The 14,818-nt window shown below is 44.2% G+C and overlaps 1 protein-coding gene across 1 annotated transcript in view; it reads left to right on the top strand.

Annotated features, from left to right (window-relative positions):
* Positions 1–11,977, top strand: part of TTLL6 (tubulin tyrosine ligase like 6) — a 60,361-nt gene extending 48,384 nt beyond the window's left edge. The window contains 4 exon segments of the mRNA XM_044675114.1: positions 5,692–5,848; positions 6,744–7,022; positions 9,590–9,956; positions 11,703–11,977. Of these exon segments, the coding sequence (XP_044531049.1) occupies positions 5,692–5,848; positions 6,744–7,022; positions 9,590–9,956; positions 11,703–11,977 (1,078 nt within the window).
* Positions 11,978–14,818: the final 2,841 nt, after the last annotated feature.

Below are 14,818 nucleotides of genomic sequence, written 5' to 3'. Positions count from 1 at the left end.
GTGTCCCCTACTATTCCCCCCTCTTTCCCACCCCCCCATGTCATCTTAGACCATTTAGTATTCCGTCCTCTCCCTATGAATTATTTTTCTGATTGCTATAATAGTGATTCTATAATAGTGAATAGAGTTCACTACAGAGAATTATACATAGCATTTCTCCACATAGGAATACAGATAATTAGATCTTATTGAAGCCCTTACAGAGGCAAAATTTTAAAAATTATGAGTTTTCTTTCTTTCCCCTCTGTTTCTTATTTACCCTTTCATGATTCTCTTGATTTTTGTGGTTGGATATCGAACTTTCCATTTAGTCCTGGTCTTTTCTGTGCAAATACTTGGAAAGCTTCTATCTTGTTGAAAGCCCAAACTTTCCCCTGGAAGTATATAGTCAGTTTTGATGGGTACGTGATCCTTGGTTGTAGACCCAGTTCTCTTGCCTTTCTGAATATCATATTCCAAGCCTTGCAGTCTTTTAGCGTGGAGGCTGCCAGATCCTGTGTGAATCCTGATTGGTGCTCCTTGATATTTGAATTGTCTCTTTCTGGGTTCTTTTAAGATTTTTTTCTTTTACTTGGAAGCTCTTGAATTTGGCTATTATATTCCTGAGGGTTGTCTTTTCTGGGTGTAGTGTAGAGGGTGATCTATGGATCCTTTCAATGTCTATATTGCCCTCTTGTTGTAGAACTTCAGGGCAATTTTGCTGAATAATTTCTTTTAGTATGGAGTCCAAGTTTCTATTAATTTCTGTTTTTTCTGGAAGACCAATGATTCTCAAATTGTCTCTTCTAGACTGGTTTTCTTGATTTGTCACTTTCTCATTGAGGTATTTCATGTTTCCTTCTATTTTATCAGTCTTCTGACTTTGTTTTATTTGTTCTTGCTGTCTTGAGAGATCATTAGCTTCTAATTGCTCAATTCTAGCCTTTAGGGACTAGTTTTCAGCTATAATCTTTTGGTTTTCGGCTATGATCTTTTGGTTTTCCTTTTCAATCTGGTCATTTCTGGTGTTCAATTTGCTTATCAGTTCATTTGATTTCTGAGCCTCACTTTCCAGTTGCAAAATTCTGCTTTTTAAACTGTTATTTTCTTGCCAGATCTCTTCCATCTTTCTCATCATCTCAGATTTGAACTCTTCAATAGCTTGTGACCAGTTTTCATTATTTTGGGAAGGTTTGGATATGATTACTTGTTCTCCTCTGTTGTCTGGATTTTCTCTGTGTAAAAGTTGTTGAGTGTTACAGAGTTCTTCTTGATAATCTTTCTCTTCTGGGGTTCCCGATTTTGGCTTGCCATTGTTAGACTTGCGCCTTCTGCGCTTTGTCCTCACACTCAGGGTCTGTCTGCGCTTTCTAGGCTCCTGAGGTCTCAGGTCCTGTTGTTCTCGGGGTTGAGCCTCCTGGTCGTTCCTGGTCTGCCCCTCTCCCCGGGGCTCCTTCAGCAGTCTCAGGGCACTGCTTCCACAGCCATGCTCCAGTCTGCACAGGATTCCCACTAGAGGTCCAAGCCTGCGCCTCGAGATCCTTGTCCATGTTTAGGGCAATGCCTTCACCTGCGCAGGCGCTCAGGGTCTGTATGCAAAGTCCGTGTGCGTTCTTTAGCCTCTTGGGGTCCTAAGTCTTGCTGCTCTCAGGAACAAGTCTTGGAGCTGCCAGTGACTTAATGGGTGCCCCAAACCTGCTTTTGTGCACTGGCCTTGGCACTGTACATGGTGTGGGGGGTGGGGGAGAGGCTTCTTCCTCTCGCATTTTAGTGAGAGCTGTTTCACCCCTTTATAGCATGGAAATGCCCCGATTCCACGTACCTTCAATGCTGCACCCTGTTGTGGGGTCTCTTCATTCGTCTGGATTTGTTTTTATGTCCCCTTGAGGAGTCCTGTATGCTTCAGTTAGGAGAGATCAAGCAGCTGCTCCTTACTCTGCCGCCATCTTAACCGGAAGCCTCTTGAGACACCTTTTAAAGATCAGTTTAGAAGGATATTCAGAGCAGCTTCAAAATTTCCTTGCTACTACACTGCCATCTTGGCTCCACCCTCCCTTTCCTCTGATGTCAGTTTTTCTATCAGTTGTATCTTATACACGATTCCCTATTATCCATCAACTTAGGGATTTCTGCCATCCTTCACATTTCCTGTCTAATCAGTTATTGAGCCTGGAGGAATCCAACATGACAAGGGCTCACTCTCTCTCATTTCTTCTCTCCTGTCTTTTACTCCTCTCACCATGCCCTTGTCACAACTAGGCCTGGACAGTTACAATAACCTCCTAATAGAACTTCCTCAGTTGAGTTCAACAAGTGTTCATTAAAAACCTTTGGATAAAAAAGACAAAAACACAAGTTTCTGCCTTCCAGGCAGCTTACGTTCAACAAGTGGGACTATGCAAGTAAGTTCAAAATATCTTGGAAGTAATTTCAAAGGGATGAGAATTTCAACCCTTGGGGAAATTGAGGGAAGGTGTTATAGGAAGTACTTTGAATGAAGCCAGTAATTCACTGAGGTAAAGGTAAGGAGAAGGTGCACATCCTAGGGAGATGAACTCAAGGAAAACACGAAGATTAAATTCTTTGTATTTGGAGCCCCCTAGAAGACTAGACTGACTGCAGTAGAGTATGCAAAGGGGGGAGTAACACCTAATAAGACAAGAAAAGGTGTAAGCCAGATCATGGAGGGCTTTAAATTCCTCCAATTCTCATTTTGTACTTTATCCCAGAGGTAATGGGAAGATATTCTTCATTTAAGTAGAGATGGGAGATGTGGAGGTGTGGTGATATGTTTGGGTTTCTTTTTTAGGAACATCAGCTCTGTAGCTGTGCAGAGGAACAACTTGAAAGAGGAGAGTCAGGAAATAAGGAGACCAGTTACACTTATCACAATGTTCCAGACCTTTCCTAATTCCTGCCCACCTCCAATTGTCAATGTTTTCTTCCTCTTGAAATTATTTCATGTTATTTTGCATTACTTTTGCAGCTAGGTGACATAGTGGGCAGTGCCAGATTTGAAATTAGGGAGACCTGAGTTCAAATCCAGCCCTTGGCCACTTAGAGCTGTGTGTTCTTGGAGAAGTCGATTTATTTTTCTTGGCCTCAGTTTTCTCATCTGTAAAATGGGTATAATAGTAGAACCTAACTCATAGAGTAACAATCAAATGAGATAATTCATGAAAAGATCTTTGGAAACCTTAAAGCTCTATATGAATGATGACTCTTAACTATTTAGAGGAAACCCTGGCATAGTGGGTAGAAAACAGGCCAAGGAGCCAAGAAGACTTGGGTTCAAAACTGTCCCTTGGTGCACACTATGTCACCCTGGGCAAGTCACTTTACCTCTTGATTTTATCAGCAACTTTTAAGATTGTAAATTCCAGAGAGGATAGAAGTAACTTCACCATCTGAGGGTTTCCTAAGTCAAATCAACAAGTTTTTATTAAGCACCTGCTCTGTGCCAGGCAGTGGAACTCAAAGACTAATGGGGCAGATAACATTCAAAGAGCTCTGTGCAAACAAGCTTTACACAGGTTAAGCTGAAGATAATCCAGAGAGGGAAGGAACTGTTATCACAAGGATCAGAACAGGACCTTTACTTAACCTGGTAATGTTTTATACCCCTCCCAATCTGGGCTTAGGCTAGAGTTGATGCTGTGTGGACAGGAAAATGGGCAAGGAAAGCATAAGGTGCTATGTAGAAGACTCCACAAGCTTTAGTAATTGTTTGCATATAGGGAGTGATTTAGGGCTAAGCTGGACACTTTCCTGATAAGATCAAGGGTGAAGCAAAGCCTATTATCACCACTACTATTTAGTATTTACTAGAAAATGCTATAGCAGTGAGACAAGAAAGAAATTGAAGAATTAGAATAGGCAAAAAAGGAACAAAATTATCACTCTTTACAGATGCTGTGATAGTATACTTAGAGAATCAACTAAAAAGCTAATTGAAGTAAAAGATAGAGGGGGCAGCTAGGTAGCTAAATAGATTGAGAGCCAGACCCAAAGACAGGAAGTCCCGGGTTCAAATATGGCCTCAGAAACTTCCTTGCTATGTGACCTTGGACAAGTCACCCAACCCTCATTGCCTATCCCTTACCACTCTTCTGCCTTGGAACCAATACACAGTATTGATTATAAGATGGAAGGTAAGGGCAAAAGAAAGAAAAAAAAGATATAGGGAGCAAGAGAAAGAGAAATCAGTAAGCATTAAGTGCTTACTGTGTGCCAGGCATTGGAGATACAAAGAAAGTTCCTGCCATTGAGGAGCTCACAATCTAATGAGACCACAAACAAGCAAACATGTACAAATCAGCAGAGGAAAAACACTAGAATTATGAGTGATCGGGCAAAAATTCCTATAGGGGGAAGGATTTTATTTTATTTTTAATCAGTTTATTGATTGATTTAGAATATTTTTCCATGGTTACATGATTCATGTTCTTTCAGAAGGAAGGATTTTAGCTGGCTCTTAGAGGAAGCCAGTGAGTCAAGTAGGACTTAAAGATTGAGAACTTGGAGTGACTGGGAGGGTGATCAGCTCTCAATAAGAGAAGTGACCCCTCACCAATTCATTCTTTTTTTTTTTAACCAACCTTTACCTTCAATACTATCCATTGGTTATAAGACAGAAGGATGGTAAAGGACTAGGCAATGGAGGCTAAGTGACTTGCCCAGGGTCACATAGCTAGAAAGTATCTGAGGCCAGATTTGAACCTAGAACCTTCTGTCCCTAGCCCTAGCTCTCTATCCTCTCAGACACCTAGCTGTCCCTCAATCCATTGCTTCCAGATGGGTCTTCATGAATATTTATAGTCATGTCACCTTCCATCAAAACATCTCACATGGTGTTTTATTATCTAATTAGGCCTTAGATCCTTTGCCTGGTATTCAAGGCCATCTTCAGTCTTGTGTGGTAACACTCTACCTCTCCAGATTTATTTTCTATTACTACCCCTTCTCCCTATCCACTCTATGTTTTGCCTAAGACTATTTTTTGTCTCTTGAATGTGCCCATATCTCCCTAACTCTATGCCTCCCTTTTCCTCTTAGCCTTTTACCTTTTAAAGTCCAACTCAAATCTTCTTCCCCTACCTTCTACCATGATATTACTTGCTTAATTATTGGGCCCTGCACTATGACCTAGTCCCTCCTCTCCCCAACTCTCCCCCCAGGACTTCAATCTACCTATTCAGGAATGACCTCCCTTTGGACCTCAAAAAACAATTTCCTTTGCACCTCTTTAGTGAACTTTTCTGAGCTGTAACTAGGATAAGGTCACTGGGAATTTGGCCCAGGCTGACACCATGATTGTGGTAGGGTGCTTCTTGCCTCTACTTGTCCAGATGCTATCTTCTCTGAGTCTAGCCTGAGCCCCAGAGCCATATTTGGAAAGACAGATGGTGGAGTGGGGTCAGGGAAGAAGGAAGAGATGAGAACAGGTATAACTGCATGTGCAACTGGATTGTGTCTCCTGGGACCTCCGTGGACCACCCACCACCTACCAGCCTGCCCTCCACCCCCACAACTGAATTGTATCTGAGTAATGCCTGGTTGTGGTTGTGGTACTTAGCCTGAATTCTTGTTTACGGCAGTATCCCACCCTTTCCTAGACTGCCAGCCATAGGAGGGCAGACCCCCATGTCTTGTCTAAAGCGCAGTGCTCTGGAGTGTTGTAACAAACTTGTTGAATTCAATTAAATTGACTAGGCAGCAGATCCAGGCATTACGGCTGAAGGAGGAGAAGAAAGCCTTATATCTGCACGAGAAGAAGAATGAGCTTCAGGGTGAATCAGCAGGTGATGGGACCAGGGTCTCTCGCCCAGAGAAGGCAAAACAAAGAACTTCTGTGTACAGCGCCAGACAAGTAAATGCCGATGGTCGGGAAAATCGGAAATATCCAGTACACCTCCCTGCCCTGCCTTTGGGGGTGGAGGGGCTGATCAAGAAGACCACCAGCCAGTGCCCAAGCACACTGAAAGTGCTGGGCTGAGAAGAGGGCTGGGAGCCGAAATGGGAGTGGAGGGGTGGTTGGGGAAGCCAGGGGTCCCCCTTGTCCTTTTCAGACTTCTGCCTGGCCAAACAGTAAAGAATGCTGCGCAGGTCCTGTCTTGTACACCTTCCCTTTTGCCTTCAGTAAGGTGTCTAGAAAGGCCACAGGACTGTACTCCCATCCAGCCCTTGGAAACAAAAAAGCCAAGGGGGGCAGGGTGTGGGAGAGGGTGGCTCCAAGACTACGATGACCCCACACTCCTAGCGCCCCCTCTAGGAGAGGCTGATTTCTCTCTGTCAGACCCAGCAAATTATCATGCTACCAGACGACTGGGCGAAAGTGAAATGTGGAAATGTCAAAATGTCAAGGGCCTGGTGATTTCCCGAAGGACATACCTTAGGGATGACTGTCTTCTGCTGTTTCTTTTGACTCCCATCTGGAAAAAAGCATGCCACTCTTCCCCTCCTTCCTCCCCCCCCCACTCCAAGTCTTATTTATTACCTTGTCCTACCCGAGTCTCCAGCTTCCCTCTAGAATCCCACCTTATCCCCTTTTTCCCATGAATGCAAAGACTCAGGTCATCCCCCATCCCTTTTGCCTATGACCTCCAAACCCTAGGTGTGCTAAGCAATAAGAGAGGCTTTTCTAATGGGCCCTTCCCCAACCCCAGCACCCCATGACCTCAGCGCCCTCCTATGCGAATGAATGTAACAGGGATAAGAGGTGGATTCACCAAGTACCATGCAATATTTGGTTTGCTCCTTCCCAGCTCTCCAATTCTTCCATGTTGCTGCCCTGTACCTCCACCTTGGACTCAGAATCGAAGCAAAAGGAAACTGAGTCTCTGAAATACCTAGAACCCTCCGGCCCTCTTCAGGAGACCCCCAAGCAGGAGGCCAAGGCCAAGGCCACCTTTACGGAGAAAGCTAGTGTGTGTCACTACAGCTCTGTGCCTGACCTGAGGAAGTCCCTCTTCACCAGCCCAGGAAAGCAGGAATCCTGGAATCCCATCTCTGCAAATGTCGAAGAATCCAGCTCATTCCCTGATGTGAGCATGTTCTCCAGTAGTTCTGGGATGGAAGGCTAGAGCAGAAGAGGGTGCTGGAGGTAGCTAGGTGGAACGGTGGAGGGAGAGTGCTAGAGTCCAGATGACTTTGCAATGTAGCCTCAGCTACTGACTGTCTGGGTGACTTTGGGCCAGTCACTTAACCTCTGTCTCAGTTTCTACATCTGTATGTAAATGGAGATAATAATAGCATTTGCTTCCCGAGGTGCTTGTGAGGATAAAATGAGTTTATAAAATGCTTTGCAAACCCCGCAAATGCTGTGTAATAGTAGTGATTGTTAATATTTCGAGGTCTGGGATTAGCTGGCTTCAAATCCTGGTTCTGCCACCATCTCTGTGCAGATCCAAGGTGATGAAGGTTTTGTCCAGGGTGGGGCTAGTGAAAGGATGCCCATGGCCCCATCCTGGGGAAAGCTTCCTCCCCCTGGCATCCACACTCCAGGTATACCTCTCTCTCTCCCTTCCCTCTGCCATTTTGTTTTAGGTACAAAATTGCTTCTTACACCTCTGCCTGGGTGAGTCTGGGCAAATGAGTTAATCTCTCTCAGGCTCAGGAGGAATTTTAGACTAGATGTCTTTTAAAGTAAGTCATCCACCTTCCAGTGGCACCTAGGTGTCTCAGTGACTAGAGCACCAGGCCTGGAATAAGGAGGACCTGGGTTTGAATCTTCTCTCAGAACACTTCCTTCAAGACCCTGGACAAGTCACTTAATCCCACTTCCTAGCCTTTGCCCCTTATGTTTTAGAGTTGTTATTAAGAAAGAAAATAAAGGTTTAAAAATAAATGAATAAAATCCCTTCCAGTTCTAAATATATAAGCTAGAACCAAATGTCAAATTTCCTAGATCCTGAAGGGAGAGACTCCTCAACCAATGGTCAAGAGCACTGGATTCTGGTTTTTGTTCCATATTGTTTATTGTTGTGATATGGTGACATTTACCTAACTGCTTCAGGACTTAGTTTCATAGGATCCTAGATCTAGACCTGGAAGAGACCTTGGAGACCATTTTACAGGTGAGGAAATTGAGGTCCAGGGAGGCCTTTGCCCAGATTATTAGAGGTGAGGCTTGAACCTGAGTCCTCTGAGCCAATATTTGCTCTCTTGCAAAATGATACCTCCTAGTTTTAAAACTCATGGAATGGAATGGCATAATAGGTGAGGTGCCTAATCAGGCAATGCAATGGATAGGTGATGCAGTGGAAAAGAGTGTTGGACTTTGAGCAAGGAAGACCTGAGTTTGAGTTCTGCCTCAGTTGCTTGCTAGCTGTGTTGCCCTGGGCAATTTTACTTTAATCTCTCAGCCCCCTTTTTCTCACCTGTGAAAAGGGGAGAATAGAAGCACCTATCTCCCTAGGTGAGTGTGAGGATTAGAAATAGCATTTGTCAAGTGCTTTGCAAACCTTAAAATGAAAGCTATTCTGCCAGTATGGAGCAGCTAAGTGGTGCAGTAGATAGAGAGCCAGACCTGTAGCCAGGAAGACATCTTTCTGAGTTCAAATGTGACTGTAGACATTTACTAATAGTGTGGCCTTGGGCAAGTCACTTAACCCCCTTTGCCTCAGTTTCCTCATTTGTCAAATGAGCTGAAACAGGAAATGGCAAATCACTGCAGGATCTTTGCCGAGAAAACCCTAAATGGAGTCACAGAGTCAGATATGACTGACAAACAGCTGAATGACCGCAGACTTTAAAATGATAGCTATGGGATGAGTGCTGTGGGATCCTCGTCTTGGAAGGGACTTATCTACCTGTTTCCCAGATATGGCATAGTGGATAGACTTAGATAGGGAAGACTCAAGTTCAAAACCTGCCTTACTTGGGGCCACTTAGGTAGCACAGTAGATAGAGCACCAGACCTAGAGTAGGGAGGACCTGGATTCAAATCTGGCCCTAGACACTTCATTAGCTGTTTGGCCCTGGGCAAGTCATTTAACCTCCATTGCCTCCTAAACCTTGCCTTGATTCTGACAGTGAGACAGAAGGTAAGGTTTATTTGAGTTATTTTTTTTAACCCTTGCCTTCTGTCTGGCAGAAGAGCAGAAAGGGCCAGGTGATGGAGATTAAGTAACTTGCCCAAGATCACACAGTTTGGAAATGAGAGTTAAAAAAAAGTCCCCAAACAAAAAACCTGCCTTGTTGAATAATTGGTGAGATCAAAACTGTGCTTACTTGCTGTGTGATCTTGGACAAGTCACTTTAAAACTCAGCCTCAGTTTCTGCATCTTCCAAATGGGAATAAAGTTGTTATGAGGTTCAACTGAGATAGATAGTACTATATAAATGCTAGCTGTTGTCTTTATCATTAAAATTATTGTCCTCAGGCAGGATCCTATGGAGGCAGATGAAGAAGACCTCTAGAGAAGGAGTCGCTGTAAACTAGAGTCAAGTTGAGAGTTCTTAGTATTCCCTCCCTCATAGTCAGAAAATTCTTCTCCCTTCTTCTCACCCATTAAACCAACTTCCTGTCTTCCTGTTCCTACCCAGGACTGATGCGGAGAGGCTATCCTTGTCTTTTCCCAACTGAGTTTTTGCCTTCCTTTTCTTTCAGTTTCTTGCTTTGATGGAAACCTCCTCATTATTCAGTAGCTGCTCCCAGTCCCCAGAACCATTACCAAGCTTAATCTCATCACCCAGCTCTATATCATCTAATTGCACCCGTGAAGAAATAGATAGTCCCGTCGAAATCCCCTACCAGCCCATGAAGTTTGTCCAGCACTTCTCCCAGGAGAAACTATTGTCTTTCAACAAGCCTCGCACCCAGTGGGGCTATGTACCGAAGCCCTGGAAACCCTCCTACTGCTCTGACAGCATCAAAAAGCAGTTCCTGATGTCCCAGCTGGTTGGCAGTTTCCCCCTGGGAGCCCAGTTATTCCCGACCAGCCGCAACCCAAAGCTGTTGCAGAAAAACCAAAAAAGTGAGTCAACCCGTTAATGGAGGCTTATGAAACCTCCCTGGAGGAAGGGCCCTGTGGGTCAGGTCTGGCCTCCAGTCCAGAGGGAGCTGACAACTTCCCCGGGGGAGACCAAATAGGGATGCACTTGGATTTGGGGGGTGCCCCTACTGATAGCTGAACCTGCTCTGGTGAAAGGCAGGGCACGGGCTTCAGGTGCGAAGGGGGGCATGGCCTGAGTCTTCCTGAAAGTAGCATCTGAGATGATTTCAAGTCATGAAATCTCATACTTTTTAGACTTGAGGAGGTCTGAAATGGTCATCTCTAGAGGTCCAGGGATACCCACCCCTTGCCTAGGAGATAACTAGCTTCAGCCATGTTGGAAAGAGCACAGGAAATGGTGTTAGAGGACCTGAATTTGGAGCCCTAATCAACCACTTACCAAGTTTGTGACTATAGACAAGTCATTTCCTTCTGGGGATTTGAGCTTCCTTCTTTGTAAAGTGAGAGGATTGATCTAGATCAGTGGTTCCCAAACTTTTTCAGCCTACCGCCCCCTTTCCAGAAAAAATATTACTTAGGGCCCCTGGAAATTATGAAACTATTTATTGAACTCGGAATAGAATGTAATACAAAAAAGTGTGGCCATCACTGCCTCCCTGGATCGCTGCAGCACCCACCAGGGGGCGGTAGCGCCCACTTTGGGAATCACTAGTCTAGATCAAGGGTTCCTGATTTAAGCCCTTTCCTGCCATCTTAGAATCACTACTCTGTGTTAAGTCCAAGGCAGAAGAGGAGGGGTAAGGGCTAGGCACAGGATCACACAGCTAGGAAGTATCTGAGGCTGGATTTGAATGTAGGACCTCCTGTCCCCGGGCTGGCCCAGCTCTTGATCCACTGAGCCATCTAGCTGCATATTTTGGACCCCATTGACAGTCTGGTAAAGCTGATGGTTCCCCATCTCAGAATAATATTATTTAAATGCATAAAATAAAATCTGTAGGGGGGGGACAACTGGGTAGCTCAGTGGATTGAGAGCCAGGCCTAGAGATGGGAGGGTTCTGGGTTCAAATCTGGCCTTGGACACTTCCCAGCTGTGTGACCCTGGGCAAGTCATTTGACCCCCATTGCCTAGCCCTTACCACTTCTGCCTTGGAACCAATACACAGTAGTGATTCTAAGGTGGAAGGTAAGGGTTTTAGAAAAACAATAAAATCTATAGGATTACAGTGGGAACCAGTTATATTGAAACGCAATTATCTGAATATATATATGTACACACACACACACAACATACATATATATATATGTGTGTGTGTGTGTATGTATATATATATATATATATGTATATATAAGAATGCCAGGGATCTCATTTAAGAATCCCTGGACTAGTTATTGGGGAAAAAAAGTTTTAAAAATGTTTTTAAACCTTTACCTTCTGTCTTAGAATCAATGCTGGGTATTGGTTCTAAGGCCAGAAGAGTGGTAAGGGTTAGGCATTGGGGGTGAATGAAGTGACTTGCCCAGGGTCACACAGCTGGGAAGTGTCTGAGGTCAGATTTGAACCCAGGACCTCCTGTCTCTGGGCCTGACTCTCAATCCACTGAGCCACCCAGCTGCCCCCTTAAATTTTAAAAAAAATAAACTTTAAAAAAAAAAAAAGAAGAAGAAGAACCCTTGGACTAGAAGGGGCCTTGTCCAGCCTGGATTCTATTCTTCTGTGAACCTCTGTTGGACAGCACCTACCCCAGAACCACAATTTGGGGACAGTGCTGCTTTTTGTCTTTCCAGAAGCCGTCTCCCACTATCGATCCTGTAGGAGCCAAAACTCGGTAGAGAAGAGAACCAAGGAGGTTCCCACCCAACGGCTGCTCCTCCAGAGGCCACAGAGACAGTGCAAACCTCAGAAGGAACTACTGGTGATTGCCACACCAGCCAGGCTTGATCCGAGGCCTCACAAAAACAGGAGGATTATAGGGAGGGATCAGAGTGGTGGGAAAGCCCCTTGCAGGGGCTCCTCATTTTCCAGCAAGAAAGCCACCTAGAATACTAGGTAGACAAAACTGACAGAATTCGGCTGTAGGAAGTTCCTTCTTTGTACCACTGATGATACCCACCTAGTAATACTCACTACCAAACTTTGCCTCATAGCTTAAGTCAACAATGCCAGGAATTCACTTCACAAAGACCATATTCTACCTATGGTTGAGGAGGTGATTATGATACTCCTTCCTCGAGGTACCGTGGATAGGGACAAAGATGGATGGCCAAAGCCTGGCCCTCTATAGCAATAGGTTTGCAGGTGGGCTTGGCATCCTGATCTTTAAAGGCTGGCAATAGTTTGAGGATGGAGACTTGAGAGAAGTTCCCCAGTCTGCTTTATGGCAGAATAAGGGGAAATAAGGAAAAGATGACAATGAGCTCAATTAAAACCTTAGAGCTTTTTGAAGGAAGGCAGTATATAAAGATTTTTGGGACCTTTTTTTTTTTTTGAGGCATCACATAGATCAGGAGATATGCTGCTAGCCTAAATGTCATCAAGAGGATGGGGCACATACTTTGGGGTGGCTTTCTCCATAATGGGAGTGAATTTTGTCAAGCCATTTTAAACTGAGCATCTTACCTTGCCTCTCTAGTGACCAACAGCTCACATGGCAAGATGGTCAGGCCATCTAGATAAAACTGACCAACCTTTAAAGAGCTCGGATCCATGCCAGCTGCCTTCATCAGTGCCATGTTTTCGTTGTGGTCTACACTGCTTCTAGGGCTTTCTGGTATGGATGGGAAGCTCTTTCAGGCTGGACTTCATGGATGGGTTTCCCCTTAAATGGTGTCACCAGAAGTCCTTGAGTTCAGTCCACATCTTTGAAGGTTCAGACACTTGAGTTAGTCAGTAAGCCCAGGGATGATCAAGTCCTTTAGGCTGATCGACTCACTAAACAAATTCACAAGGGATTCATTCATTCATGAGCCAAGGTGCCTGTGTTTCACTTTTGCTTATTTCTAATGGTCACAAGAGCTGACAGGTTGACTGCATAGGACCTACCCTGAACACATAGATGGGTTCATTTTAAGAGACCAGATTTTTAAGTCAGGAAATTGCTTGTGAAAGAAGAATGAGTTATTAGCACCACTAAGAAAAAGAATAATCATACCTCTGTGTTTTTATGAGGGGGGTGGCATGGGATAGTGGATAAAGGACCCACCTTAGTGTGAGAGGAACTTGGGTCCAAGTCCCACCTTTATCACATATCAACTGGGAGACTCCCAAGCCTTAGGCAAGTGGAGGATTGGCATTACAGGGGGGAATTTCAACCTAAGGAGTTCTCCCACACTAATGAAATCTCAAGTCCAAACCAAAAAAAAAAGTGTCTAGTGATTTTGTAGTTTTCTCATTTGATTATTCTCATTGCGCTGATAAGGAAAGCCTGCTAAGGGTCCAACAAGATAAAGAAACCTAGGTCTCCTGACTCCCTGGCCACTCATTCTCCCTTGCTACCCCAGAAAGGGAGAAAGGGAAAGGGATAAGGATTTAATATAACACCTTTTGAGGTGGAAGCTGCTATAACTCCCAATTTATAGGTAAGGAAACTAAGGCAGAGACAGTAAATGATTTGCTTAGGGCCATACAACTATTCAGATTGAATCTGAACTCAGGCCATATATATCCAGATGATGAAGTGGATAAAGCACTGGGCTTAAAATCAGGAAGACTTCCTTAGTTCAAATCCAGCTGTGTGATCCTGGGCAAATCACGTCACCCCATTTGCCTCAGTTTCCTCATCTCTAAAATGAGCCAGAGAAGGAAATAGCAAGCCACTCTAGTATCTCTGCTAAGAAAACCCCTACTTGGGTCATAAAAGAGTTGGACATAAGTGAAATGACTAAACATGTTCCTGACTTCTGGCCTTTTGCTCTACCTACCTACCAGAGCTAGAGCAGAGGGAATGGGACCCTCGAAAAGGATGCTTCTGTCAGGTTTGCTCTTCCATACTCTGGGGATATTTTCTGGCCTCACAGTATTGTACCTCCTACACACTTCTAGGAAGCATGTACTACCAGATCCTTCAACTCACCTGTGCCAGTCATCTGTGGTTTGTTTCATTGTCTTCCTGCATTTGTCTTAATGTCATTGCTGTCTTTTTCTTCATTTTCAAAGCACAGTATAAGATTCTAAGCTTAGAGTTTATTTTTTATTTGCTACACCAAGGTCATCTACTCCCCTGATGACCTGCTGGGAATCCCCTCCATCTCCTAAATAACCTGCCCCAAACCACAGTAGAGAATGGATTATTTCTGGGAAGGTTGCCTTGAGATGAACTAATTTGTGATTGGGGAGGGGTGGGAAGTTATCCACTAATTTTGCATAGAACTGGATTAGGCCCTGAGTTTAGAGATACACTTCAGTGTGGAGCCTATAGCCTTCTCTTTACTGAATGAGGAACAAGTGAAAGAAGTCAGTGGAGATAATTTTCTATGAATGTCACTCGTTTGCTACCTTTCCCCAGTGTTTGGAAATACTTTGCTTCTCATAATAATAACCATCTTTTCCATGTCACTTTAAGGAATACAAAGTACTTTTCTCACAACAAATCTGTGTGGTAGGAAGTGCAAATGACCTCCATTTTACAGATGGCAAAACTGAGGCTCAGCAGTAAAGTGACTTGAGTCCAAGCAGCTAAGAAGCAGCAGAGCTGAAGAGATGAATCCTCTGATACTTATATGCAACACTCTCTCTCCTACACTCTTGAGGCTTCTTTATCTCCTGCCTCCTTCCCTTGTGTTGTTGATCTACAGAGGAAAGTTCTCTGGTGCTATCTCCACAGTGACAATAGTTGTTTGGATGTAAAAGGTGGGAGAAACACAGGTATTCACCCAGCCCTATT

Source organism: Gracilinanus agilis, chromosome 4 (assembly GCF_016433145.1).
Source record: "Gracilinanus agilis isolate LMUSP501 chromosome 4, AgileGrace, whole genome shotgun sequence".
Classification (NCBI taxonomy): domain Eukaryota; kingdom Metazoa; phylum Chordata; class Mammalia; order Didelphimorphia; family Didelphidae; genus Gracilinanus; species Gracilinanus agilis.
The sequence above is the reverse complement of the archived record's forward strand: the minus strand, read 5'-3'. Positions and strand labels throughout refer to the sequence as shown.